Below are 17,702 nucleotides of genomic sequence, written 5' to 3'. Positions count from 1 at the left end.
GATCCATAGGAATTGGTAAATGAAAAGCATCAGAAATGGTAAATATGTGGGTAAATCTAAGACTCTAATTTTTTCATATCTTCTCTTAACTTCTTTAGAAAATAGAAGATTGTATAAAGCAATCATTATGGCATTGTATTGTTAGGTCTATAATATATATATAGAAGTAATATATGAAATATATTTGAACATATGAAAATAATAGCACAAAGGAGAGAGGAGGGAACCATTATGTATTGGAGCAAAATGCTTGTGCTTTATGAGAATTAAGTTATTGGTTTGTTTGTTTTTTTTAATTTTATTTTTTTGGCTGTGTCGGGTCTTAGTTGTGGCATGCGGGATCTTTGTTAAGGTGTGCAGGATCTTTCGTTGTGGTGCGCGGGCTTCTCTCTAGTTGTGGCATGCGGGTTGTTTTTTTCTCTCTCTAGTTGTGGAGTGTGGGTTCTAGAGCACGTGGGCTCTGTAGTTTGCAGCACACGGGCTCTCTAGTTGAGGCTCATGGGCTCAGTAGTTGTGGCACGTGGGCTTAGTTGCCCCGTGGCATGTGGGATCTTAGTTCCCCGACCAGGGATCCAACCTGCATCCCCTGCATTAGAAGGCAGATTCTTTACCACTGGACCACCAGGGAAGTCCCTAAGTTATTGTTTTGAAATAGATTGTGGTAAATTAAGATACATATTGTATTCCATGAGCAGACTATAAGAAAATAATTAGAAAAAAAAAGGTAAAAAATCAACAGAGGAATTGAAACAGTACACTTAAAACAAGAAAACAGTAAAGGAGACACAGAAAAACAAACTCGAAAAAAGCATGAAGCAAATAGAAAAGGATTGCAAAATGGGAGAGAAAATCCAACCATATCAATAATTTTATTAAATGTAGACAGACTGAACTCTTCACCCAAAAGACAGATTATCAATATGGATTAAAAAGCAACACCCGGGGCTTGCCTGGTGGCGCAGTGGTTAAGAATCCGCCTGCCAATGCAGGGGATGTGGGTTCGAGCCCTGGTCTCGGAAGATCCCACATGCCACAGAGCAACTAAGCCCATGCACCACAACTACTGAGCCTGTGCTCTAGAGCCCACAACACAACTACTGAGCCCGTGTGCCTAGAGCCGGTGGCCCATAATTAGAGAAGCCACCACAATGAGAAGCCCGCACACCGCAATGAAGAGTAGATCCCGCTCACCACAACTAGAGAAAGCCTGCGCACAGCAACAGAGACCCAACGCAGCCAAAAAAAAAAAAAAAAAAAAGCAAGACGCAAATATGTGCTGTCTACAAGAAAGAGACATGCTTTAGATTCAAAGACGCAAATAGGTTGAAAGTAAACAGATGGAAAAATGCATACTATGCAGATAGAACACTCCACCCAGTGATTACAGAATAAACATTCTTTACAAACATACTGGAACATTCTTCAGGATAGAGCATAGATTGGGCCACTAAACAAGTCTTAATCAATTGAAGAAGATTAAAATCATTCAAAATATGTTCTCTGACCAGAACTAGAGAATTAAACTAGAGATTCATGACAGAACAAAATGTGGGAAAAGCTCAAGTATTTGGAAATTCAGCATCATGCTTCTAAATAATTTTGAACTGAATGAAAATGAAAAGCTACCAAAATTTATGTGATTCAGCCAAGGTAATGATACAACTCTGCATTCCTATATCACAAAATAGGAAAGAAAGAAAGCTCAAATCAGTAACAACCTTCAACTTTAAGAAAATAGAAAGAAGGGCAAAGCCCAAAGCAAAAAGAAGAAGGAAAAAATAAAGATTAGATTGGATATCAGAGAAATAGGAAACAAAAACAGTAATAAAATCAATGAAACCAAGAGCTGGTTCATTGAAAAAAGTTTTTTAAATTGACAAACCTAGACTAAGAAAATAAGAGAGAAGACTCTTTTTGATAATCTATCAAAAGCAGGAATGAAGGAGAGAACTAAGTACTTTAGCCAAAAGACAGATGAAATGTTTATCAGGTGATACCATAAATAACTTCATACTAACAAATCAGACAACCTAGGTGAAATGGACAAATTCCTGCGAAGGCACAGATTACCAAATTTGACTCAACAGAAGAATAGACAATCTGAATAGGTCTATAGCAAGTAAATTCAGTAATTCCAAATTGTCCCACAAAAAAAGCCCAGGCCCAGATGACTTCACTGGTGAGTCCATCAAATATTTATAGAAAAAATAACACCAATACTCAAACTCACTCATAAAGTAAAAGAAGAAATACTTCATAACTTGTTCTATCCGGCCAATATTTTTCTGATACCAAAAATATCTGATGTCAAAGCCAAACAAAGATATCACAATAAAAGGAAATCTACTGTATCCCTCAGGAACAGAGATGCAGAAATACTTAACAAAATTTTAGCAAACTGAATCCAGCAACATATAAAAGGGTTGGATCTTAACCAAGTGGGATTTATCCCAGAAATACAAGTGTGGTTTAACATCTGAAAATCAGTTAATGTAATAGTTCATAATAATTAGTAGAATAAAGCAGAGATCAACAAACTTTTTCTTTATGGGGCTGGATAAGGAAATATTTTAGGCTTTGTTGGCCATATGGTCTCTGTCACAGCTACTCAACTCTGCCAATGTTTTACAAACATTGCCAATGTTTTACAAAGTGGCCACAGACAATACATAAACAAATGAGCATGGCTGTGCTCCAATAAAACTTTATTGCATGGTGCTGAGATTTTAGTTTCATTTAATTTTCACATGTCACAAAATAGTATCTTTTGATTTTCTTTCAACCATTTAAAAATGCCAAAACCATTCTTGACTTGTGGCCATATAAAAATAGGCAGCTGGTGAGGTTTACTGCCCTCTGGAATAAAGGACAGAAGCCACATGATCATCTCACTATGATAGGCAGCCTCTAAAATGGCCCCCAAATAATCCCTACCTCCTCATATTTGCACCTTTGTGTAATCTTTTCCCCTTGAGCGTGGACTGGACCTAGTGACTCATTTCTAACAATAGAATACTGCAAAAAAGATTGGATATCTCTTTGGAGATTAGGTTACAAAAAGACTGTGACTTCTATCTTGCTCTACTTTCTTCTCCAGCTCTGGGGAAGCAAGCTGCCCTGTTGTGAGTAGCTCTGTGGAGAGGTCCATGTGGCAAGAAATTGAGGTCTCTGGCCAGCAGCCAGCAAGAACCTGAATTCTATCAAAAACCAAATGAGGGGCTTCCCTGGTGGCGCAGTGGTTGAGAATCTGCCTGCTAATGCAGGGAACACGGGTTCGAGCCCTGATCTGGGAAGATCCCGCGTGCCGCGGAGCGGCTGGGCCCGTGAGCCACGATTGCTGAGCCTGCGCCTGCGCGTCTGGAGCCTGTGCTCCGCAACGGGAGAGGCCGTGATGGTTGAGAGGCCCGCACACCGCGATGAGGAGTGGCCCCCGCTTGCCACAACTAGAGGGAGCCCTCGCACAGAAACGAAGACCCAACACAGCCATAAATAAATAAATAATAATAATAATAAATTAATTTTAAAAGTTAATTAAAAAAAAAACCAAATGAGTAAGCTTGGAATTAGATCGTCTAAGGTCTGCCAGCATCCGCCTAAATGAGCTTGGAAGGGAATCTGTACCTAGTTACCTTTGAGATGATTGCACCTGTGGACAGTAGTACCTTGATGGTAGCCTTGTGAGAGACGCGGAGTCAGAGTCACCCTGCTAAGGTGCCTGTACCTATGTTCCTGATCCATGGAAACCATGAGATAATAAATAATTCTTGTTTTAAGCTGCTCATTTCCGAGGTAATTTGCTCTGCAACAGTAGATAACTAATACATCATTAGATACAGTAAAAGCACATGACAAAATGCAACACTCATTCGTGATCAAAATTTTAAACAGGGAATTCCGTGGAGGTCCAGTGGTTAGGACTCAGCACTTTCACTGACAGGGCCCCGGTTCGGTCCCTGGTTGGGGAAGTAAGATCCTGTAAGCCTCCAGGCGCAGCCAAAAAAAAAAAAAATTTCAACAAACTAGGAATAGAAGGGAGTTTCCTTAATCTGATCAAAAGCTTCCATGAAAAACCTACTGCTAACAATGTACTTAATGGTGAGAGACTGAATGCCTTACCTTAAAGTCAGGAGCAAAGTGAGTTTCTATTCAACATTCTACTGGGGATTCTAGCCAATGCAATAAGTTTACCAAAAAAAAAAAAAGCATACCAATAGAAAGGAAGTAAAACTGTCTTTTTTGGCAGATAACATAACTCAGAAAGCAATGCCAGATTTCTACTCTGAAAACCATAAAACATTACTGAGAGAAATTAAAGAATATGTGTATCAAGAATATATAGAGAATTCTTACAATCAATAACAAGGCAATCCAATTAAAAATAGGCCTGGGACTTCCCTGGCGTTCCAGTAGTCAAGACTCGGTGCTTCCACTGCAGGGAGCACGGGTTCAATCCCTGGTTGGGGAATTAAGGTTCTGCATGCCACGCTGCGTGGCCCAAAAAAATAATTAATTAATTTAAAAAAAAAAAAAGACCTGAGCACTTAGACATTTCACCAAGAAAAGAGATGAATGGTTAACAAACACAAGAAAGAGTGTTCATTACAAAATTGCAAAATAAAACCACAAGAGGCAATTTGACAAAGGCATTTATGAGGCAATTGAGGAAACTTGAACACAGACTGGGTGTCAGACATTAAGGAATTAAAATCCTTATTTAGAAATATGTCCTGAAATATTTACAGGTAAAATAATATGTCTGGGATTCACTGTAAAATACTGAAACAAAGAAAGGAGGAAAATAGATGAAATAGCAATAGTAGAATATTGATAAATGTCAAAGCTTAATGATGGTACATGTGCATTCTCTGTTATTCATTCTTGAGTATACTTGAGATTTTCCGTAATTAAAAAAAATTTTTAATGAGGAACTTGACCACTGTGGGCAAAGAGCCTTTAAGGAATTCATAAAGGAAAGCAGGCAGTAATTTACATAACTTAGTTTGTTTCAGCCCAACACTGGTCCATCCTCTGTATACCTTGCAAAAATCCAATTTTTTCATTACTGCCATGCAAAAGGTTATCTGAGCAGAAAGAGATTTAAGTGAAAGAGCAGAGACAGAGGTTTTGGGCTTCATGTTTCACCACTTGCTGGCAGGTACTAGCTAGCTTTCTGGTGTTCCTGAATTCACAAAATGCATGTAGATCTCTTATCAGCACAAATGTAGTTTGCTGTCAGTAGCTACTAACATTTCCAAATGTGAATCAGGCACCATCTTCCCCTCACGCACATTCTCATAAACAGCACAGCTTTTTTTTATCCTTTGTGAACTTGCCTCTTCCTCAGCGTGAAAGGTCCCTGGATTTATAACTGCTTTTATTTGGGGTATGGAAATTTTACAGTTCTGTAACACGTGAGAGTCATGTATGATATTCCAAGGATGTGTTCTTATTTGTTTATTGAGAATTGTGTATGATATTGGTATATCATACTAATATCCTTAGTAGGATGTGTTCTTATTTGTTTATTCATTATTTTCTCCTTTTTCCATTTTTCAGTACATGTACTAGCCTTAGCAAGTTCTGTTCCAAACTCAGGCACCTTGACTTGGCTTCCTGTACATCAATAACAAACATGTCTCTAAAAGCTCTGAGGTAAATTTCTTACAACAAGAATGTCCAATAATCAGAACAGATACTTATTTTTTTATTAACTGAAATGAAGTTGGAATTGAAGGAAACTATGTTTTATAGATACGTACTGTAGTTCAGAATAGATCTTTTGTTTTACTACTTGCCCAAATTACAGGACACATTCAGGTGAAATGATAGAGGTAACTAGGATTTCTGAACAGAATAGTACAGTTTGTACATGAATGAAGTGCTTAGCAGGATTCTGTATATATAGTAAGTGCTCAGTAAGTTTTCATTGTTTTAATGTTACTGTATTTTTTAAAAGTACTTTACAAAAAGATATATCTTAAAAGGAGGGTGAAATGCCCAATGTCTTTGTACTTTTACTTTTTTATCAGCCTTTTATAAAAGATCATGGTGCCATGTATTAGTTACATTTATGAAGAGTAAGAATTAAGCCATTAAAAGACGAAATGTAAATTTAGTTAAGTAGAGTGTAAGTAATCTGAAAATGTGTCTCCTTCTATACCTTCCTTATGAGCATTGAACACATGTATCTATGGCTGGTGTAGGATAATAAATAAGATAGTATAACAGTGTTTATAGTTCATAAGTAATTCACATAAATGATCTCATTTATTTTGAAATCTTGTGAGGTAGATAGGACAGACACTTAACAGATAAGAAAATCTAAAACATTTTTGAATGCCAGCTACTGTGATTCAACCATGGGAGGTAACTGAATAAGATATTGTTGCTGCCCTTAAGTTGCTCAGAGTCTCGTAGAAGAAAAAAAAAACTAAATGTGTTGTCGTATTACAGCGGGATATGTGCTATGGTAGAAATGAGTGCATTAGTTTGGGGGGAACATAGAAGGGCTACTGCCACTCTTGGTTTAAGAGAGGTTCTGTCAGTCTTCCCGAAGTGACTTGCCTGAAGTCACACTATTAATGTTGAAGAATGAACTTGAACCAAGATCCCCTGGCTTTATTTTATAAAACAATTAAAGCAGTATTTTCCAAAGAATGCCATAGAGCTTGGGATTCTTCCATAGTTTAAATGTGAAATCAAAGATCAAAGATGAAGCTAGTGTTTGATAGAAGGCAGAGATCTAATACAATATATCCTAAATTCAGCCTGTGGAAACTGTACCTAGATACTTCCCAAGAGAGAAAATTTACAGGTCCTTTGTAATTTTTTAAATAAAAGTTTAAATGGCCTCATTATTACTTTGATAAGTACTTGAATTATTTGATAGAGAAATTGAGTTTGAATCTGACTCTTCATTAATTACTCTGTTAACTTGAACAAGTCGCTTAATTTCCTATATAGAGACCGTTAAATTTGTGATAAGTGCAAAAAGAATATACTTTGAAAAGTGTAAACCTCCATAAAAATCTAATTTATCTGAAAAACAGCATTGTGCTTGAGCTTGTTAGTTAAGGTGGATTTGAGCTAGCCCTCCTAGTGATGTAGTCCCACATGAACACCACAAGCGTTGATAAATGCACCTTTTGTTGCAGAATTGCCTGTATTCTAAATCTACATTAAGTAAATATGTCCCCAACTAGATGGCCAATAAAATGAGACTTTGGTGCCTTTGGAATTGGATTTAGTCATATGTTTGTTTCATTTTGTTTTATCCTAAGTGAGGGATGTCCACTGTTGGAGCAATTAAACATTTCCTGGTGTGACCAAGTAACCAAGGATGGTATCCAAGCACTAGTGAGAGGCTGTGGAGGTCTTAAAGCCTTATTCTTAAAAGGCTGCACACAGGTAATACTCCCTGTCTTACTTGTGAATGATAGAGGCACCATGAACTTGGTGGGCAGCCCAAGATGCTGGCTTGAGAGATACGTAGTTGTTGTATATTACTGACCAAAGACCCATGCTTACCAAAAATTAAAGGGTTTTCCCTAGAGTGAAAAAACAGAAGAATTAACACCTGCCTGACCAAAGATAAATTTTTGAGGGGAGGCAAGATGGGGAGACAAAATCATAATACAGAACAGGTGCCACAGGCAAGAAGGTTTTCATGTAATTTAATCTGAAAAGACAACTTGTCATGTTGTCACTGCCTGAGACCTTGAACTGGATAGGCAAGGAAGACAGTCTTGGCAGTTTCCACTAGTTGTTTAACTACCAAGAGCTTTTCTTAAATGTGCCAGGTATACAGCAACCTACATTTTATAGTGTTGATGCTTATTTCCTGCCAGTCACATCACAAATCCAACATATTTTGTCATTAAAAATTTTAGTATCTCAGTGTTTTACGGTGGAAAAAAAAAAAAGGAATTGACATGGTAACAACACCTGGAAGGAAATGATCAAGAGTGGGTTTAGAAGTGACTGACAAAGTAGGGCTAGGCTCTTATTACCTTATTTTATTAATGGTTGCTAAAACCATGCCTTGTATTCTATTAAAAAATGCCCTCATTCTTTCACCATGAAGGGAAGATTTTCACGGTTTGAAACAGAGCTTTGAAAGTATGACCGCCTTAAAACAACAACTTGAGCTCCTGGTTATTTATGGAATCCTGAAAAATATTGATTGGGATGCATGATTATAGTCAATTACTTGCCATCTGTTCTCCGCACTGTACGCATAGCACTGATCTTCCAGCAGCAGATAACTACAGATTTCTTTCTCAGCTCCTGTTCCCAAAAGTTTGTTGTTAAGAAACTTTACAGGGAGTGTAGCAATGTGAAAGTTATTTTAGTTTCAAAATCCCTCAGCAAAATGCTGCAAGGCATCTTTAATTTATCAGAAGAAAAATCCATAAACATTAGGCAATGTTTATTTTATCTTTCCCTTGATTTGGTGATAATATGAATTTGACATGGTCGGTACTGATAACAAATACTGATAACTGTACTAATCATTTGAATTACACGTTTATATGATCATAGTTCATTGCTTCTGGTTCATTTGTTCCTTTGAAAGTTGGTTGGCTATATTTAGAATGCGTTGACGAATGTGTACACTCTTAAATCTTTAAGATTTAAGGTTTAAAGATTTTAAACAATGTCAGTAATAATTTCTTCTCTCTTTTTACTCTTTCTAGCTAGAAGATGAAGCTCTCAAGTACATAGGTGCACACTGTCCTGAACTGGTGACTTTGAACTTGCAGACTTGCTTAGTAAGCAGTCCTTCCCACAACTCTTCTGTATTAGTAATTCATTTCAATAATATTATTGTAAGAGTTTCAGTCATAAAGACCAGTAGTTTGTCTACTTCAGCCCTGGGGACGCAGTAATCATAGATGATTTTTTAAATGCTCAACAGTACTCGCCCCTAGGGGCTTTGACATAGATGAGATAGAGGGTAGCTTATACAGAATTCCAAATAAGCTAAACTGTAGCTCCACCCCTTTCTCTTCTACTTAAGAAAACTCTACTTTTTAGAAGTAAATTATTCACAGACTTCGGCATTTAAAATATTTTTGGTAAATTAATTGCAGTCACACCGACTAACATCTATCAGTGAGTAATGACTATTGGGAATCATTGATATAAGCAGATGACAAGCAAAATGTACCCTTTAAATTATTTTCAAGTAGTATTTGTAGTTCACACTTGGCTTGTTTAGACTATCAGCTTTTTTGTGTCTATCCCAAACCCCCTGAATTTTGCTCAGAGAATTTGCTGAAACTATTCAGGATCCTAGAACATTGACAATACACCTTTAGCTTTTCCCTCTTGCCTTGAAAATTGCATATGTGTGTTGCCTTGGAGTGAGAGCCTCTCATAGCAATGAAAAAAGTTGGTGAGGGTTTTCTTTGTTTTTGCTAAGCCTTCTGTGTATAATACCCTCCCCTTCTTGTTTGGTCACCTGAAACTTTAGAGCATAGTGGTTGTTTAGTTTAAAGGTGACACATACAGGGCCACGTTTTGTGCAATTTAGGCACCCTGCCCTTCCAGCCCTTAAGGGATGGTGCTGATAGCGATCTGTTTCAGAGGCTCCTAGAGACTGAGTGAAAGGAATGATATTTTGATTTCCATAGTTGCTAACTACCAGAATTTGCCTACTTTCATTTATGAAACAAATATTTGGCCTGAAAGAAAGACCTTACACAGCTATTGTAAACACGAAACCATCATCTTACAGTGATAGGAAAAAAACTGTTCTTGCACATCTTCAGATTTTATTTATATACATACATAAATATACACATGTGCACTCTGTATATGTGTGTGTGTGTATATGTTACTTACATACACACACACATACATATAAATACATATGTACCATACCTACCGTTTGCCATTTTAGTTTCATTTCCTTTACCCTTCCAGCAGACAGAAACCAATTGGTAAGCATAAAGAACCAGCTCTGTCATATGTTTATTTTACTGTTTACCTTCACCCAGCTCTTAGGGCATGAGTCGTTCCTTCTGTCATTCTGTACAATGTGATGAAATGATTCTCAGCATTCATGAGACTTCTTGAAGTTTCTGCCCAAAACTATTGAAGTGACCGAAGTACACACTTAATGCATTCTCTTTTTCTTGACTAATCTGAAAACATAAAAGTTTAGTAGATTTTGCTCTTTTAACAATTTAAAGTATTGGTAATATGACTTTCTTCCTCAGTAATCCCTTATAGACTTCAAAACATTAAGAAAGAAAAGGCAGCACAACGCTCCCAGTATTTTGTTAATAATGCGTGACACAAACTCCATTGGCCTGCTAAATATGCATGTTTATGGATTGCTGCTTCTCTCTTTATTTACATTTCTTTCAGTTATCCTTGTTTAGTAATAACTATACGTCACATTTGTGTGGCACTTTTTTAAGGTACTTCTACATGTGTATATGCCTCATCAATTTATTCTCATGACAGATCTTGTATCTGCCTTAGCATCCATTTTTCGTCTGTATGTTGTTTCAGTTCTATAATACTGAGAACATACTGATTTAAGCAGTGAATATTTGAAGTTTGATTTTTTTTTCAGTTGTCCTTGCAACCTAAGAATACTGTTTGATTAAACAGAAATGACAGGAGAGCTTTATTCTGAGGCTTACACAAAATTAGCAAATCTATCAGGACAAATTAAAATGCTGATCATATCCAACATGTTAAGGTGTTTACACATGACATCTTTTTTTTAATGTAACATCTTTTGTGTTCTTTTTTCATTTTAAAATAATAATTTAAAACATACAAAATTATATTTGAGTTGGATACAACTATTTATCTCCATTAAATTGGGATAGTCTTTTTTATTTATACATCTTTATTGGAGTATAATTACTTTACAATGTTGTGTTAGTTTCTGCTGTACAACAAAGTGAATCAGCTATATGCATACATATATCCCCATATCCCCTCCCTCTTGAGCCTCCCTCCCACCCTCCCTATCCCTCCCCTCTAGGTGGTCACAGAGCAATGAGCTGATCTCCCTGTGCTATGTGGCTGCTTCCCACTAGCTATCTATTTTACATTTGGTAGTGTATATATGTCAGTGCTACTCTCTCACTATGTCCCAGCCTCCCCTTCCCCCACTGTGTCCTCAAGTCCATTCTCAACATCTGCATCTTTATTCCTGCCCTACCACTAGGCTCATCAGTACCAATTTTCTAGATTCCATATATATGTGTTATTTAGCATACAGTATTTATTTGTCTCTTTCTGACTTACTTCACTCTGTATGACAGACTCTAGGTCCATCCACCTCACTACAAATAACTCAATTTTGTTCCTTTTTATTGCTGAGTAATATTCCATTGTATATATGTGCCACATCTTCTTTATCCATTCATCTGTCGATGGACATTTAGGTTGTTTCCATGTAGGATAGTCTTTATATTATAAAACTAAGATTTAGAAATAAATGGATTTATGGTTGATATGAGATTACAGCTATGATCCACAGGTTGTTTCCTTTTTTTAAAGTAACTTAATATCAGTATCAATTTTGAACTTGTAAATGCATTTATACTATTAAAATACTGCTGTTTTTATCTGTTTTCTAGGTTTTAAAATCATTTAATTGAACCTACACCATGATGCACCCCATCTGTTCCCAGTCCTGTCAGTCCCATTAGGTTAAAAGAACCCTGTTATAGCTTCTTCCCTTTGCACCAGAAATGAGCACAGATTCTCTTGAAAGCTAAATCAAAAGGAACTGGAAGGAAGAAACAAAGTGTATTCATTTTCTTTTAGGTCTGCTACATGGTTAATATCAAATCTGCTTTTATTTCTTTTTGGCACTTATTTCACAGAGGTAACTTTTTTCTGTCCTTATCTTCTGCTAAGTAACTAATAACTATGGGTTTTTCCCTCTTGTTTTTTTTAGCAAATCACAGATGAAGGTCTAATTACTATATGCAGAGGGTGCCATAAGCTACAGTCCCTCTGTGCCTCTGGCTGCTCCAACATCACAGATGCCATCCTGAACGCTTTAGGTCAGAACTGCCCACGGCTTAGGTAAACGTTTCTTGTTTATCTCAAAAAATCAGGGGAAAGGAGCAGTGGCCTCCTTCACTCATATTTATTCCTTGGAACCTTGAATTTTTTAAGGTAGACACTACAAGGCCACTACTACCCTTCCAGATGCGCACCTACTTGCTTTGTACCTCATTTGATTACATGTAATTGGCCTGAACCAGGGGGTAATAGTCCTCATTTTCTGCTTCTTGGCTATCCATACTAGAAAAATATCAACATTTTATCACATTACTTGAGAAAAGAAATAAAAGCATTTTCTCTTATTAATGCTTTCATATAATTCCTTTCTGAAGAAAGTTTTTAGAAGCCCACCCTGTGATCATTTATATTGTAGTAATGCTGCCAGGTGCATAGCAGGGAGCATTTAAAGAGAAAAAACAGCTCTCCCTTTGTGCTGATGGTCTTTTAAAGCGAGCTTTATTTCTCTGTGGCTCCTCTTCTCTACCTAAATACAGGCTTGGCTGAATATTTACTAAGAATGCTGTGTTAGCACGCACATGGTATCAAGCCCATATTGATTTTGTAAGAGCACACAGTACACTATTTTGTAATAAATAGGGATAATCCCCGTACACCTTTTTTGTTCTTTAAAACAAAACTTATATTGTACTTACTATATATTAAACATGTTAGCCACTGTTTTAAATTATTTACAAATATTAATTCACTTAATCATAATAACACCACGTAAGCACTGTTATTATCTCTGTATTATAGGTGAGAAAACCGAAGCACAGGTCGAGTAACCTGTTCAAGGTCTCACAGTTAGTAAGTGCAGGAGCAAGTGTTCATTCTCAGGCAGTCTAGCTCCAGAACCTATGAAACCACTCGTCTTACACATAAGAATCATTGTAAACCAATAAAAACTTTCTTAAAACTTTTTTGTAATCACCTGGCCATGGGCCTTTGTAATCTCGGAAGCCTAGAGTAGAATACTCTTCGGGAGCTGAGGAGGTAGCCAGTCTTCTCTCTAAAAAATATTACATATTACCTTTTTCTCTTTTAAAGAGAGGGATGTTCAGCTCCATTCTCCTTCATGGTTTATTTTATTGTTAGAAAAAAAAGGCTCTCAAATGTGACACTTAAAAGTTGGGTTCAGTCAGATCATACTTTCCCATTAGATACAGTATTTTAATTGATTGTCAGTTGATAATGATTCCTTATACTTTAGCTTTATTTATTTATTTTTCAACTTCTGTAGTAATTTGTAGGCAACCATACAATGTTCTTTGGTACTGTCGTGCAGACACCACCAGACTTTTCACAGAGAAGAGCTACTATTTTTGATTCCCCAGCCCTGTGGTTGGTATTTAGGGTGGTGTTCAGCAGTTCCTGAATAGGAGCGTGGCTGCCAGCTCAGCTGCCCTCTCCACTGGGCCTCCCTGGGAGCCTGTGGGAGGAGGCAGGAAGCTTAAGGGTATTTTTTCATAAGTATGGAATTTCATATTTGGGACAGGCCTATGATTAACCAGTCCCTTCATAGTATTTTGAAAAGCTATTTAAATCTTAGTGAACCTACATGTAAAATAGGGAAAGAGAATAATTTAGCAACAGATTAACTGAGACAGAGTATTTATCTCCATCTCCTTTGTTTTCTAGGAGCAGGCTGCCCTCTGGGGGTAAGCAGTATGCCATCAAGAAGGCTTTTAAATGCGTTTCTCATGCATTTTGGCATTAACTACAAGCTTCTATTATATTCTTCTGATTGCATCACCCTAAAATGTGGTATTTACAGGACCACTTTATGATGACTCCATGAAAACGAGTAGCAAGATCTGTATACAGACTTGCTTAGCTGTGAATGTAACTCCGTGTTAATAGTCCTTAGGGAATAAGAGGTTGTTTTCTTAAATTCTTGCTGTTTTAATAAACCCAGTTTTCAGGGACCAGTGGGTTGACTTTCACTTTGTTTTTTTAACAGAATATTAGAAGTGGCAAGGTGTTCTCAACTAACAGATGTAGGCTTTACCACTCTGGCCAGGGTAAGTGTTTTCTTCAGGTTCTGTAGGTTTTGTTCAGGGTTTGTTTTATTTCAGAAGAATGAGTAATGAGGGAAATGTGGAGTGGCAGCAGAATTGAGGGTGTAGGATGTGGGGGGATCTCTGTGGCTGGTGTTCCTAAGCATCCTTGGGCTGCAGCTACAGGCAGCTGCTCTGGAAAGGCAGATGTGCATTGGAGACCATGACATTCCTTCGTGAGACTTGATTTTCCGCCTCTTCATAAGATTATAAGTTAAACTAAGTGGGAATTTCCTAGTGCTTTTGAAAGAAGCTTATTTGGTTATTTGGTATGCAACTGGTGGATGAGAGTAATGTTGAAAGAAACATATAAGCCTGATTTAAATGGACAGGTTTTAAGAGATTTTCTGTATTCTCCACAAGATTTTAATACATGGAGTGGTTTGTAAATCACTGTATAATAATAGTATTTAAAATTATACCATCTTTGACCAGTGTAATGGAACATGGGAAGGGCATTTGCTTTCAGGCAGATCAATGGAATACTAATGGGGGCGGCGGTGGGCAGGCCATGGCATAACTAGATGAGGACATACAAATTCCCCTTCTGTGCTTACAAAGAAATCATTTTCATTAAATTATTTTTGGTTGAAATGATCTCTGTATTAGTTCAGTATCAATGTTCAGGAAATTTATTCCCTTGAACTTTTAAGATGTTAGATACTTTAAGTGTGGAATAATTGAGAAATTTCACGGTGATAAAGGCCTTTTAAAAATGTGTAATTAATGGAATAAGGCAGGAAGTGATATAAGAATGACACCAACGCTGAAGCTCTTAAGATTTCATCAGTCTATTTAATATTACTTCTTCGTTTTCTGACCTTAATTTTTTCCCAATTTTAAACGTTTGTACTGTAATGTTTGGGTTTGTGTCTTACAGAATTGCCATGAGCTTGAAAAGATGGACCTGGAAGAGTGTGTTCAGGTAAGATTGTGGATTTTTACTCAGAAATATAGTATGATAGAAACTTACATAGTACGTGCACATCAGAACGTTCAATTCCCTACCCTAGTATAGCGGGGAGCCTGCAGCACTGCTGACTCTCCCATTTATTGAGGTGTCCTCCAGGCATACCAGCAGAGGTGCTCACGGTACTTTTGCTAAGGAACTAGGAAAATACCTGCCATCAATAAGGTTGCCATTGGAGAGAAAGAAGGCTCAGGCATTTAGACCATAAAGGTACTAAGATATTTCCTTAGACCTACAGGGTTATGATGCTAATAAATAATTAAAGGCCCAGCACACTGATAGATATCACTGCCCCTTTTTAGCTTAACTGGACCCTGCGCCCCTTACATCATTAACCCTGGAGACCCAACTCTGTATGGAACCCTGCCCTTCAGGCAGGCAGACTTAGCTTCTTATCAAGACTTTTTTTTATTACCAATTTTAAGAGCTTTCAGCTTATTAGTTGGCTGGGGAGAAATTTTAAAGAGGGACTCCTAAAAAGAAGATAGAGCAGTGAATTTTTTTAATGGTAAAAATAAAGAAAAGAAGATACTTCAATAACTATAGACGCCAATTTTTCTAAATTACTTGTTATCCGGACACTACTTGGTCCCTATTAGTTCTTATTGAAGTGAAACTTACTCACATCCATCTGTTTCTTGCACACGCCCAAATGTCCTGTGCGTCCTTTCCAGTGTTAGTCCTCTGAGTGACGTGCACACGCCTGCCCACTCCAGTCCCCCACCCCTGCCATTTCTTAGCCCCTGTGAAATTATGTGTATTATAACAACAATCTCAGAATTGGAGAGAAATTTGAAAAGAAATGCTGATTTACTCTCCATCCTAAGATAACTATAAAAGACTGTTCTTCCTTCAGGAATTCTTCCTTACTGAATGTTCATAGTTAACCCAGCAGCCTCTTTCTGCCACCCTTAGGGAAAATAACTGACATGCCAATTATCAATCCTGAGTTATGACATGGCTTATGAAAATATGGGCCAGATATCTAAAACTTTGAGGATGTTCCTACATTAATTTTTTTCATGGTGCAGTGTCTTCTGATTCACTTCTGTGATGGTTCTAAGGAGGTCAAACAAAGTCCAGTGGGTGGAAGTTATGAGGGAGCACATTTTCATTTGTTTCAAAAACAAACAACTTTCGGCAGACCTGTTCAAAGATGACTAGATGAGTTTAAGCCCAGCCTGGATAGATTCTCAAAGAACAGGTTCTGGGGCTTCCCTGGTGGCGCAGTGGTTAAGAATCTGCCTGCCAGTGCAGGGGACACGGGTTTGAGCCCTGGTCTGGGAAGATCCCACATGCTGCGGAGCAGCTAAGACCATGCGCCACAACTGCTGAGCCTGTGCTCTGGAGCCCACGAGCCACAACTACTGAAGCCCGTGAGCCTAGAGCCCGTGCTCAGCAACAAGAGAAGCTGCCACGATGAGAAGCCCGTGCATCACAATGAAGAGTAGCCCCCGTTCGCCACAACTAGAGAAAGCCCACATGCAGCAACAAAGACCCAACGCAGCCAAAAATAAAATAAATGAAATAAATAAATCTATTAAAAAAAAAAAAAAGAAGAAGAACAGGTTCTGGTAGCTGATGGGATTTCAACCTTACGATTCTGTTATTTGATGATCGATATCAGGATATCAGTCTAAAATACTAGTGTAGTCAAGAATGAGGTATGACCTATGAGTTTTTTGGAATTATACCTAAAATAAACTTATATGTTTCTTTCAGATAACAGATAGCACATTAATCCAACTTTCTATACACTGTCCTCGACTTCAAGTATTGGTGAGTTTGACTGTGGAAGTTTTATGTATCTATTGGATTTAATCAAAACCAACCTCTTACTTTCATCTTGGTGCCTGGCTACCATTTGGGGAAAGCATATTTCTCCAAATTGTCAACTTACAGAGGACCAAGGGAGGACCTGTGTGAAGGGAGAAACTGAGATAGAAACTGGAAAAGTTAAACGTTTTCTGTATCAATGCTTGGAGATTGAAAACTCACATGGAGAGTATGAGTTCTCGCTCCCACATGAATTACACTCCAACCTGAACAGTGCTTAAATTTCCAGAGATCCAGGAGATGAGATGGCCTGAAATACAGTTTGCTTCACATTGGGACCAAGTGTTCCTATAAAATAGAACCAATCAAAGCTTTACTAGGGGTCGTTCTCTGCTACTGCTTCCAGTAACACTGTGGGAAAGCATTCTGGTTGACTGTTCTGTACCTAGGCTTATTTTTGGTGTTTTGTGGCACATTAAACTATGTTTCGGTTGAGGGTTCTGAGTTCCGCGTGGAGGAACCAGGGATTTAAGGAAAACTCGTAAAGTGAAGAGGTGACCAGAGCTGTAAGAGTCATCTTAGGTTAATTAACTATTTGGGCATGCCCCTGCACCAGGTATTCAATATTTAGTCCAAATTCCAGAAAATTTTTTACAGGAAAAGCTTGAGCCCCACTTGTCCCTGTAGGGAAGAAAAGTATCAATAATTTGTGTGTGGAGAGCGTGGGGGGAGATATTTTGTTTATCAACTATTTCACAGTCATTATAGGAATTCACAAAATATATTTAGAATCACACAGAGAAATGTTGATCATTGATTGTCAAAAGCAGAACCCCAGCAACTCTAGTATGCGTTCT

General features: G+C 37.7%; 1 protein-coding gene across 3 annotated transcripts in view; it reads left to right on the top strand.

Annotated features, from left to right (window-relative positions):
- Positions 1 to 17,702, top strand: part of FBXL20 (F-box and leucine rich repeat protein 20) — a 109,283-nt gene that overhangs the window by 88,764 nt on the left and 2,817 nt on the right. For all 3 annotated transcript variants that reach the window (XM_068529842.1, XM_068529843.1, XM_068529841.1), the window contains 7 exons: positions 5,557 to 5,652; positions 7,281 to 7,407; positions 8,697 to 8,771; positions 11,930 to 12,060; positions 14,003 to 14,063; positions 14,980 to 15,024; positions 16,792 to 16,848. In XM_068529842.1, the coding sequence (XP_068385943.1) occupies positions 5,557 to 5,652; positions 7,281 to 7,407; positions 8,697 to 8,771; positions 11,930 to 12,060; positions 14,003 to 14,063; positions 14,980 to 15,024; positions 16,792 to 16,848 (592 nt within the window). The remainder of the gene's footprint in view (positions 1 to 5,556; positions 5,653 to 7,280; positions 7,408 to 8,696; positions 8,772 to 11,929; positions 12,061 to 14,002; positions 14,064 to 14,979; positions 15,025 to 16,791; positions 16,849 to 17,702) is intronic.

Source organism: Eschrichtius robustus, chromosome 20, assembly GCF_028021215.1.
Source record: "Eschrichtius robustus isolate mEscRob2 chromosome 20, mEscRob2.pri, whole genome shotgun sequence".
NCBI lineage: Eukaryota > Metazoa > Chordata > Mammalia > Artiodactyla > Eschrichtiidae > Eschrichtius > Eschrichtius robustus.
This window is presented reverse-complemented; position numbering and strand designations above follow the sequence as displayed.